The sequence below is a fragment of the Bison bison genome, unplaced genomic scaffold, assembly GCF_000754665.1.
Source record: "Bison bison bison isolate TAMUID 2011002044 unplaced genomic scaffold, Bison_UMD1.0 scf7180017864223, whole genome shotgun sequence".
NCBI lineage: Eukaryota > Metazoa > Chordata > Mammalia > Artiodactyla > Bovidae > Bison > Bison bison.
The window spans coordinates 2,003,224-2,015,764 of NW_011494795.1; the positions used below are offsets into that span (position 1 = coordinate 2,003,224).

The 12,541-nt window shown below is 43.2% G+C and overlaps 1 protein-coding gene across 1 annotated transcript in view; it reads left to right on the top strand.

The window, feature by feature from the left end:
- ZNF316 (zinc finger protein 316) overlaps positions 1-12,518 on the top strand; it is a 40,440-nt gene extending 27,922 nt beyond the window's left edge. The window contains exons 5-9 of the mRNA XM_010845787.1: positions 367-470; positions 3,613-3,702; positions 10,681-10,875; positions 10,959-11,077; positions 11,965-12,518. Coding sequence (XP_010844089.1) covers positions 367-470; positions 3,613-3,702; positions 10,681-10,875; positions 10,959-11,077; positions 11,965-12,225 — 769 coding nt within the window. The 3' untranslated portion in view covers positions 12,226-12,518. The remainder of the gene's footprint in view (positions 1-366; positions 471-3,612; positions 3,703-10,680; positions 10,876-10,958; positions 11,078-11,964) is intronic.
- Positions 12,519-12,541: the final 23 nt, after the last annotated feature.

Here is a 12,541-nt window from a genome sequence, read left to right on the forward strand (position 1 = left end):
GGGCAGGTGAAGGAGGTGAGGAGAGGCGAGGGTGAGGTGAGGAGGGACTGGCTCCTTGTGAGTGAGGGGGATGTTGTGGGGGCGCGGGCCGGCCGGGCCCTCACAGGCCCCGCCCACAACGGGCTGAGCCTCCCGAGGGCCTCCTGCTCACCGCGTTGGGCTCTGCGCGCAAGCGCGCGTCCGTTGCGGGCGGGGTGTACCTGTGGCCTCCTGCCTGTCCCTGTGTGGTCGCGCGTTGAGGTCGGCTGCCTGGTGAGCGTGGGCGGCCGGAGGCCGCGAGAAGGGGCGCGGGGCGGGGACACAGGCACTGCCGCCTGGGATGCGTCCCTGACTCGGGAGACCCCCTGAGGGCCGCGTTCGGGGAAGGTGCCGCGCCGGCTGCGGCGTCTCCATTCTCCTAACCGCCGAGGCTGCCCAAGCGCGGCCCAGAGGACAGAGCGACTCACTGCCGGCCCCCGCATCCCAGCGAGGTGAGACGAGCTCTGACGCTGCCCGGCGTGGCCCCTTCGCGGCGCGCGTCCTTTAGGCCCAAATACGGATCCGTGTGCCGTAGACTGGAGGCGGCGGTGGTTTGAATCCCGGGTTTCCCTTCTTCAGTCGCTAAGTCGTATCCGACTCTTTAGGACCCCACGAACTGCAGCACGCCAGGCGGTTTCCCGTTTTCTTAGATTTGTGGTCTATTGCCTCTCGCTGCGCTATGCGGCGCAGCTGTCCGGGGCCGGGGGCACTCCAGCCGCGGGTGGCCTGCCGTTGTAGAGGCGCGGCCGGAGCCTCCGGTAGCTGTGTTCTCAGAGAGGCTGGCCCCGAGATAGCTTCCCGCTGAAGTGAATCAGTCTCCAAGGCTCTGTTGGAATAAGGCATCTCTACTGAGGTCAGGAGGGGGCTCCGCGAACCTCACCGGGAAAAACCCCCTGCCTTCCACGCTCGGATCCGAACCCCATCCGAGCTCCAGGAGAGCAGCGGCAGAAACCCAGAAAAGGAGTGTGTCGCTCAGGGGAAGAGAGAAGGGAGCTGGGGACAGGGACGGAAGGCATGAGAAATGTGGCCGGTGTGGTGGGGGTGCTGGGCGATTCTCCCCTCCCTTCATTCTCCACTACTCCTTTCCAGAAGCTGGTCAGCTTTGTAACCATGTCCGGCATCTGTAGTTGCTTTTCTGTTGTTCCTGTTCTTAGAAAAGTTGTTGCTTTTCTGTTGTTACTACTCTCAATCAAGAGTAGCAGTAGTTTCTGGAGGGTTTGCCAGGATTGTGTATTTTTGTCTCATTTAACAGAAGGGAAAAAAAACTTGAAGGGGGAATTGATCCGTGAAGAACCAGTAAGAGGCACATGGAAGTCCTGGCTTGTGCTTTCCACATGATCACACAGAAACATGTTTCCTTAAAAAAAAAAAAATCCTTTTGAGTAACAGCAAGTTAGAAGAAACAGTTTTGTTTTGTTTTTAAACAAAACACCTAAGTTTAAGGGCCCTATCCCTTAAACTATGAGGATTCTCAGACTCAAGGGGTTAATATTTTGGTAGTAAAACAGTTACACAAAATAGCCTTTAGGTTTTCTCCTCTGCAATATCAGTTTTAATGAAGGCATCATATTTTGAGACACTATCGTTTGCTTAATAATTCTGCTTTAGATGTTTCTGTGTTAGTGGGCAGGGTTGTAAGTAGTTAAAGCAGTAAGTTAGCCTTGCTCTCCTTCTCCAGGATCACAGTTACCCAGCTGGCGTGTGGAGCATCAAGGAGCTCTCATCATCCTGTTGCCTCTTCCTCCTCTTCCAGGAATGCCTTCCTAGGTTTGGACAGTCTTCCAAGAACAACAGAAAATGAGCAAATGCCAGGTGAAGTGTTTCTCTTCCCTGTTCCCTATTTTGTTTTCCAGTGGATTTCCGGGCGTTTTATTAGTCTGTTCATATATTAAGATGGAAAAGTAGAAACAGATAAAAAGCTACCAGAATGGGGTTCATCCTGTCCTTCCTGCCCCTCACCTCATCCTGGGTGGCATCTAGACTCTACTACCTTTAAGATGTCATCATTTCTTTTTTTTTAATTTCATTTTTTAATATTTTATTCATGCACTTACTTTTTGGCTGTGTTGGATCTTCACTGCTGCACAGGCTTTCTTTAGTTGCAGCAAGTGGGAGCTACTCTAGTCGAGGTGTGCATTACGGTGGCTTCTCTTGTTTCAGAGCATGGGCCCTAGGGCATGTGGGCTCAATAGTTGCAGCTTCTGGGCTCTAGAGCATAGACTCAATAGTTGTGGTGCATGAGCTCAGCTGCTTCATGGCATGTGGGATCCTTCCAGATCAGGGATCAAACCTGTATCCTCTGCATTGGCAAGTGGACTCTCCACCTGTGAGCACCAGGGAAGCTCCTTGTTGCTGTTTAATGTAAATGTTACGGCTGCGACAGAGATTGCATGCGTGTCTTCACTGGCTCCTCATTGTCTTCAGTGGCCACACCTCCCACCTGTGGAGGCAGAAGATACCCCAGTGCTTTCTTCTCTGCTGGGAAGAAGACAGTAGATTGGTTACATTTAAACATTTAATGAAAGAAAGATAAGTTAAGCTTATCATTATTGTGTGGATTAAGAGAATGTATATATTACTTCAATGCTAGAAAAGAAGGCAAAAGGAGAAGGGGGTGGCAGAGGATGAGATGGTTAGATAGCATCTCCGATTCAATGAACATGAATTTGAGCAAATTCTGGGAGATAGTGGAGGACAGAGGAGCCTGGTGGGCTACAGACCATGGGGTAACTTGATGCACATGAGTTTGAGCGAACTCCGGGAGTTGGTGATGGACAGGGAGGCCTGGCGTGCTGCAATTCATGGGGTCGCAAAGAGTTGGACACGACTGAGCGACTGAACTGAACTGAATAATACCTTACTACAGGAAGAGTATTTGTAGATATAATTTGTCTCCTTTAAGCTCCTTGAAGGCCAAACAAAAAGGACTGATTTAACTCAACAGTCTTGGCAAGCTGGGACAATTTCAGACGCATGGTAGGAACTTCAGTTTTTGTTGGAATTAATAAGTTAATACACCATCTGGATTTTCCTATCACAATACCACTTCAATCTATAACCACAAAGCAGCGTGCAGATTGGCAGCCTGTATAATATTTATGGTAAATTTAAAACATGTTAAGAATTATTTTGCATATCTTTCATGTCACTCAGTACTGATCTCTTTGGTTTGAATAGAAGTGTGCTGGCCAAGGACCCATGTCATTCAAGGACATGACTGTGGACTTCACCCGGGATGAGTGGTGACAACTGACGGGTATCAGAGGACGCTATACTGGGATGTGATGCTGGAGAGCTACAGCCACTTAGTCTCTGTGGGTGAGATGTCTTCTCTGTGTAATGCCTCACTGTTTTTCTTTCATTAGCTGCCAAAACTTATGAGCCCTTGGTTAAGCTTTATGATATTAGTGTGTTCATCTTACGGGTCAGACATGTTTGCTTGGGCACAGAAAGCTTGCTGTTCTCACCTTCCAAAAGAAAGGTTCAAATGGGCACCTTTCTCACGTGACTCCTGAACCTGCACCTTCCTCATCCTTCAGGGGCTCTGATGTCCAAGAGGCTTGTCAGAAGTCTTACCCCATGTCTCACTCACAGGGTACTGCACTGCCAAACCAGAGGTGATCATCAAGCTGGAGCAAGGAGAAGAGCTGTGGCCATTAGAATTCCCAGGCTGGAGTGGTCCCGGTGAGTTAACCATTATCAGGTGGAAAAAAAGAAGCCAGTGGAAATGTAGACCAGGTAGCTTGGTTCAGAAACTGGGACCTTTGGTCTCTGTGTCAGTAATACTCTTCAGGGTACTCAGACCTTTGAAAGTAACTGAATGGCAAGCCAGCCTGCCTCAGATAACCCAAACTGTACTTCCATCCCTCTTAAAACACCAGTGCTTTCCTTTCCTGCCTGCCTTTTAAGGAAGGTGACTGTTCTTGTTCCCAGCATCGACCACCTGCCTGCCTCTTCTTAGACCTTTGTTCTTGGTTTCTCCTTTTCTAGTATTCATTTCCCTCCATGGACTGTTTTCTTTTCAGTTCCTGCCCCTGCCCAGGCATTCGTTTATTCATTCTGCACATATTCCTATCCTGTGCCACCCATGCTCTTGGAGTTGAAGATACACTGATAAACCAGCACTTTCCCTGAGCTTCTGGAGCTTACACACTTTTCTCAAATAGAAATATAAACAAGTCTTTTTACATTATTCTACTTAATTTTTATTTACTTTCACTAGAATGTAAGCTTCATGGGAACAAGGTCTTTTTTCTTTCATGTCTGTTTCCACTGTCTCATATAGTGTGTTTAGCATTTAATAAAAGTTTGTCAAATAATGAATTCCTACCATTCATAAGAAAAAGTCCAACAGCCCAAGAGAGAAGTGAACAAGATACATGAAAAGGAGACACAAATGGGAAACAAAAACACAAATGATAAGAGTATCTACAACTCCATTGGTAATCAGAGAGAGAAAAAGTATCACAGTGAAATAGCATTTTCTATCCTCAAATTTGCCAAAAATTATGCCATTGTAATTAAGATGTTTTAGCAAACAGTTCTGATCATTCGATCACTCTGTCTCCTGGAAGTTTGTTAAGAACTAGGCTTCCCATGTCCCTTCCCTTTAACGCTTCCTCAGTACCCATCTGTTACTCAGTTAAGCTTTTTGCTTTACCCAGTGACTGAAAAATTCCACCCCCTCCATCTCAGCCCCATCCGCCCTCTATGCTGCATTCTACCTGAGGTGTTACAGTTCTTTCATTGTCAGTATGGCAGAGACTAACCCTGAAATCTTTTCTTCCAAAGTGTAAATCTCACATTGTTTCCACTTACTTAGGCTCTAACACTTTTCTTCTCCTGTATCTGACGACCACAGAAAGCACATGTAGTATTGATCTCTCCCTAGTTTCTCTTTTTAATTTTCTTTTGAAAACTGTCTTCTATACCTTATATTCTTACCTTCCAGTGACCTCACTCAAAACCAGAACCTTATTCTCTGAGGCCTTATTTCATTCCTAATTCTAAGTATATATTTTAAAATCTAAAGCATCTGTTTTGTCTTGTTGCTGGCCTTATATAAACCTAGGGCTGCCCTCTATTACTTAAGACTCCTCTTCTTAAATACGTCAAGCCATATTCATCCTTTTTTGCTGATGTTGTCCAAACACTTGCGGTTAAGTTCATACATATGTCTTACCCACACCTACACCTGTTTTTGAGGTTTGCCTTTCCAGACCCTGAAGAAAAGGTTTAGGACTGTGCGTGGTGTGTAGTTAACGCTTGTGTGTTTTATACTAGTTGATGTTTGAGCTCAAGTTCACACCTGTTCTGAAGTGCTTTGTACTCTCTCCCCTCTTAGAATTTGCATTTTAGTTAGTGGCTGAGCGACAAGGACTCAGACCTCACCATGCACTGTGACACCGGAGAGCATGTGGGGCCTCTTTTTTTTTTTAACTTTTCCTTCATTTGATGGGTAATACATAACAGATACGCTCATCTATTAATACTCATAGGTTTGACTATCTATTCAGAAAGCATTTTCTAAGTACACAGGCCTATGCCACTTACTTGCAGATTCTGATTCATAAGGCATATAGATTGACACCGGGCTATGACAGTTTATCCTCCATGTTTTGAATAAAAATTTCCAGGTAATTCTGGAATGGGGGAGGGATAATTTAGGAGGCTGGGATTAATATACACACATTTACTGTATGTAAAATAGATAACCAACAAGGACCTACTATATAGTACAGGGAACTCTGCTCAATACTCTGTAACAACCTATATGGAGACAGACTCTGAAAAAGAATAGATATGTGTTTATGTATAGCTGAATCACTTTGTTATCTGCCTGAAACTGATGCCACATTGTAAGTCAACTAAACTGCAGTATGAAATAAAAATTTCCAGATAATTCTGATACTATTTGAGATACTATACATCTACTCAGAGGGACTCAAAGGCAAGTAGAGATACAATAAACCCTGCTACAAGCATAGGATGTAGTTGGGAGAGAAGAACAAAATGATGTGATATATATTGAAATTCAGTGTTATCAAGTATTATTGGATAAAGTTAGTTCTTTCCATAGTGTGTTAATAAAAAAATATAGGCAGTAACTACTTTAGTGTTGGAGAAAATGGAGTTTAAGAGGCATCATTTTTTCAAAGTATGTGAGGAAAGGAGGGGGAGAGAGAGAAGCAGATGGAGAGGGAAAGGGAGATACATTTCCTGGAGGACTTCTAAATTTTTGTGGAAGCAAAGCTGAAAAGCAGACTACTGAGTGTAAAAACCTGTCAGACTGTGACTTGTGATTGGGAGTGAATATTTTAAAAAATATTTTATCATGTGTTTTTGTAAGGATATGTTGAACAAGTACTATGTCGTATTTTCCCATTGGCTTATAGGTAGTGGGCTCTATCTGAATACATAAATGTTTTATCCCGTACCTAAGATTTCCCCTGCTATGTCTTCTGACATCCATGTATACTCATATTCCTTGTTCTACTTCCTATTCATGGTTTTTGTTGGCGTAATCAACCAGTTATCTGTGTGTTTCCTTCAGCTATAGTTTCTTCTTTTAAGTTCTGATGGTCTTCTTTGTAAAACAGCAAATCTATGTGTGTTCATTATAGTTTTATGCTTCATTTTCCAACGTAGCAGATATTTTCTATTTTTCCTTTTTCTGATCAAAAGAGAAAGTATATGCTCAGGATTTCATCATAGGAGCTTGGTACTAAAAAATTAGAATCACTGATGTAATAAATTAAATTTACCTAAGAAATGTGTTAGCTTTTTCAAGTACACCTAACTTTTCTTATTTATGACCTTATAGACAAAGGCCACTCAGTCATGTCTGGCTCTTTGCAACCCCACTGACTAGTCTGCCAGGCTCCTCTGTCCATGAGATTCTCCAGGCAAGAATTCCGGAGTGGATTGCTATAACCTTCTCCAGAGGATCTTCCCAACCCAGGGATTGAACCCTGATCTCCTGCACTGCAGACAGATTCTTTACCATTTGAGCTACAGGAAAGTGCTAAATCTCATCCCACCATTGCTGGGTGGACAGAATGATCTCTGTTCGCTTCCAAGGCAAACCATTCAATATCACATGAATCCAAGTCTATGCCCCAACCAATAATGCTGAAGAAGCTGAATTTGAACAGTTCTATGAAGACCTACAAGACCTTTTAGAACTCACACCCAAAAAAGATGTCCTTTTCATTATAGGGGACTGGAATGCAAAAGTAGGAAGTCAAGAGATACCTGGAATAACAGTCAAATTTGTCTTTGGAATACAGAATGAAGCAGGGCAAAGGCTAACAGAGTTTTGTGAAGAGAACGCATTGGTCATAGCAAACACCCTCTTCCAAAAACACAAGAGAAGACTACACATCACCAGATTAGACTGATTATATTCTTTGCAGCCAAAGATGAAGCTCTATACAGTCAGCAAAAACAAGACTGGGAGCTGACTGTGGCTCAGATCATGAACTCCTTATTTCCAAATTCAGACTTAAATTGCAGAAAGTAGGGAAAACCACTAGACCATTCAGGTATGACATAAATCAAATCCCTTATGATTATACAATGGAAGTGACAAACAGATTCAAGGGATTAGATCTGATAGAGTGCCTGATGAACTATGGATGGAGGTTCGTGACATTGTACAGGAGGCAGGGATCAAGACCATCCCCAAGAAAAAGAAATGCAAAAAGGCAAAATGGTTGTCTGAGGAGGCCTTACAAATAGCTGAGAAAAGAAGAGAAGCAAAAGGCAAAGAAGAAAAAGAAAGATATGCCCTTGCTGCTGCCAAGTCACTTCAGTCGTGTCTGACTCTGTGCGACCCCATGGACTGCAGCCTACCAGGCTTCTCCGTCCATGGGATTCTCCAGGCAAGAACACTGGAGTGGGCTGCCATTTCCTTCTCCAGTGCATGAAAGTGGAAAGTGAAAGTGAAGTCACTCAGTCGTGTCTGACTCTTAGCGACCCCATGGACTGCAGCCCACCAGGCTCCTCCATCCATGGGATTTTCCGGGCAACAGTACTGGCGTGGGGTGCCATTGCCTTCTCCCATACCCTTGCTATATCTTGCTGTTCTTTGAATGCAGAGCTCCAAAGAATAGCAAGGAGAGGTAAGAAAGCCTTCCTCAGAGATCAACGCAAAGAAATAAGAGGAAAAAATAGAAAAGACTAGAGGTCTCTTCAAGAAAATTAGAGATATCAAGGGAACATTTCATGCAAAGAGGGGCACAATAAAAGACAAATGGTATGGACCTAAAAGAAACAGAAGATGTTAAGAGGTGGCAAGAATATACAGAAGAACTATACAAAAAAGATCTTCATGACCCAGATAACCACAGTGGTGTGATCATTCACCTAGAGTCAGACATCCTGGAATGCGAAGTGGGCCTTAGGAAGCATCACTATGAAAAAGCTAGTGGAGGGGATGGAATTCCATTTGGGCTATCTCAAATCCTAAAAGATGATGCTGTGAAAGTGCTACACTCAGTATGCCAGCAAATTTGGAAAGCTCAATAGTGGCCACAGGACTGGAAAAGGTCAGTTTTCATTCCAATCCCAAAGAAAGGCAGTGCCAAAGAATGTTCAAATGATCGCACAACTGCACTCTAGCAGCAAAGTACACGCTAGCACACGCTAGCAAAGTAATGCTCAAAATGCTCCAAGCCGGGCGTCAACAATATGTCAACTGTGAACTTCCAGATGTTCAAGCTGGATTTACAAAAGGCAGAGGAACCAGAGATCAAATTGCCAACATTCGCTGGATTATCGAAAGAGCAAGCAAGTTCCAGAAAAACATCTGCTTTATTGACTACAACAAAGCCTTTGACTGTGTGGATCACAACAAACTGTGGAAAATTCTTAAAGAGATGGGAATACTAGAGCTCCTGACCTGCCTCCTCAGAAATCTGTATGCAGGTCAAGAAGCAACAGTTAGAATTGGACAAGGAACAACAGACTGGTTTGAAATCGGGAAAGGAGTACGTCAAGGTTGTATATTGTCACCCTGCTTATTTAACTTCCATGCAGAGTACATCGTGTGAAATGCTGGGCTGGATGAAGCACAAGCTGGAATCAAGATTGCTAGGAGAAATATCAATAACTTCAGATATGCAGATGACACCACAGCAAAGAAGAACTAAAGAGCCTCTTGATGAAAGTGAAAGAGGAGAGTGAAAAAGTTGGCTTAAAACTCAACATTTGGAAAACTAAGATCATGGCATCCGGTCCCATCACTTCGTGGCAAATAGATGGGGAAACAATGGAAATAGTGTGAGACTTTAATTTGGGGGGCTTGGAAATCACTGCAGATGGTGACTGCAGCCACAAACTTAAAAGACACTTGCTCCTTGGAAGAAAAGCTATGACCAATCTAGACAGCATATTAAATTAAAGCAGAGATATTTCTTTGCTGACAAAGGTCCATCTAGTCAAAGCTATGGTTTTTTTAGTAGTCATATATGGATAGGAGAGTTGGATTATAAAATAAGCTGAATGCCAAACAATTGATGCTTTTGAACTGTGGTGTTGGAGAATACTCTTGAGAGCTCCTTGGACTGCAAGGGGATCCAACCAGTCACTCCTAAAGATCAGTCCTGAATATTCACTGGAAGGACTGATGCTGAGGCTGAAGCTTCAATACTTTGGTCACCTGATGCAAAGAGCTGACTCACTGGAAAAGACCCTGATGCTGGGAAAGATTGAGGGCAGGAGGAGAAGGGAACGAAGAGCATGAGATGGTTGGATGGCATCACTGGCTCTATGGACATGAGTTTGAGTAAGCTCCAGGAGTTGGTGATGGACAGGGAAGCCTGGCATGATAAAAATGTTTCAGATAAGAACTCTGATGAAATTAACATACGTGGGAAGTTGCTTCTTGGTAATAATCAAGAGGATACTCATCCTGGGAAGCATCCAACAACCATAACCAAGATGGGAGACCCTTGAGTCATAATGAGGACCCTTGTGGGCAACAGAAGATTTGGCCTTGGGACCACCTGTGGAACGTCATGAGTGCAGAGTAGCCACCTCCAGTGAGGCAGCCACCATCCCACCACAGAAGACTCAAACAGAAGAGAGTACCCAGGATTATGAGGAACAGGGAGGGGCAAGATACCAGTGATAAGTCAGCTCTCCAAATCCAGCAGGAAATGCACAAAGGAGAATCACTCTGAAGTTAATGACACATCAACCCTCTTTCAACATCAGGAAATTAATGTAGAGAAAACCCACAAATCTCATGGAAATGAGAATAATTTCAGCAAGAAGTCCCATCTTACTTAACCTCATAAATCTCACGAGAGAAAATATTTGAATGTAGTCACATCAAGAAATCTTTTTACCAGGAGTCCCACCTCACTGAACATCAGAAAACACACAAGAGGAGCCATGTGACAATAATAAATGTGGGAAAACCTTCCAGAAAGCACAAGACACCATCCAGCAAAGAACTGATGCAGGAAAGAAAACCTGTGAATGTGACAAAGCCCCTGGGAAGTCAGCCATTACCGACCAGCAAAAGAAGCTTCAGCCATTACCGACCATCAAAAGAAGCTTCATGTGTGTGATGAGTGCAAGAAATCCTTCCCTCAGATCTCAGCCCTAAAGCTGAGCCAGAGTACTCACACATAAGAGAAGCCCTACCAGTGTAAGGATTGTGGGAAATCTTATGCAAAATCAAACTTCAACCATCACCAGAGAATTCCCACAGGGGAGGAAAACAGGAGTGTAAGGACTGTGGGAAATCTTTCTGTGTGAAATCAAATCTAACTAAACATCAGAAGATGCATACAGGGGAGAAACCTTTCAAATGCAATGACATGGGAAAACTTACTCAGGTCACAATTTGCTGATCACCAGAGAACACACACAGGGGAGAAGCCCTGCAAATGTGATGAATGTGGAAAATCCTTCTATTCTGTGTAAATCAGCATTGCACCTCCACCAGGGTAAAAATACAGAGAAGAAACCCTATAAGAGTACTAAATACGGGACATCCTTCTGCTCTAAGTCAGCCCTAAATTATTCATCAAGTCTCTCATACAGCAAAGTAACCCTATGACTAATGAGTGTGGGAAAACCTTCTGTGTGAAGTCTAATTTCACTAAACATCATAAAATTCACTCAGGGTTGAAACCATATGAATGTAATGAGTGTGGCAAATCCTTCTCTATGAATTTGACTCTCTGTCCATCAAAGAACTCATACCAGGGAGAGACCCCATGGGTGCAGTGAATGTGAGAACTCCTTCTACAAAAAGTCAGACCTCACAAAACATCAGAAAACACACGGCAGAAACCACACAAATATAATGAATGTGGGAAAGCCTTCTATATGAAATCAGCCCTCATTATACACCAGTAGACTCACAGTGTAGAGAAATCCTTTAAATGCAGTGAATGCGAGAAGTCATTCTATGTGAAGTTGCTTCTTAATAGTCATCAGAGAAATCACACAGGAAAGAAATCCCATGTGTGTAAAGTATGTGGGAAAGCCTTCTCTATGAAGTCAAGCCTAACTGGTTTATCAGAGGACACACTCAGAAGAGAAATACTTCAGATGTAATGAATGTGAGAAGTCAACCCTCAGCACCAGAGAATACACATGGCAGAAACCTTAAAAATGTAAAGAATGTAGTAAAACTTTCTTTCAGAAGTCACACCACACTTCACATCAGTGAATACACACAGGGAGAAACCTTATCAATGTGAAGAATGTGGGAATAATTTCCTCCAGAAATCACATCTCATTGAACATCAGAGCACACACACTGGAGAGAAACTCCATAGGTGTAGTAAATGTGTAAAATCTTTCTGTTTTAAGTCAGCCCTAACCATGCATCAGAGGACTCACACAGAAGAGAAGGCTTATAAATGTAGTGAATGTGAGAAACCTTTCTGAAATCATACCTCACTGTATATCAGATAACTCACACAGGCAAGAACCCCTTCAAATGTAATGAAATGTGGGAAAAGGTTTTATGTGAAGTCAAACCTCATTAATCATCAGAGAATCCACACAGGGGAGAAGCCCTATGAATATAAGAGATGCAAGAAGTCCTTCTGTATGAAGTCAACCCTCACAGTACACCAGGAAACACCACAGGGGGGAAGCCTTATGAATATAATAATATGGGAAATCCTTCTACAAGAAGTCAACTCTAAATATGAAGTGATTCACACACAAGAAGTATCCTGAATGGCAGCAGATGTGAAAAATATTCCTGTGTAGAGTCGTATGTGTCATACCTTTGAGATTTCATGGGAGAAAACTTGAGCTCATGTACATCAGAGAGCTCATTAGGAGAGAGGGTCTCCAAGAATGTTATTTGTGGAGATGGGGTAGAAGCAAGGTTTCTTTGATTTTACCTTTTTATGAATTTTTAAACTTTGAACAAATGAGTGGTTTACATATTCAAAAGTAAAAAGATTCTAAAATTGAAATCAACTTAGTATCAAATTGGCAACTTGACCACACAAAAGAAGTGATTCTTTGAAGAAACTCTGCACTCTAT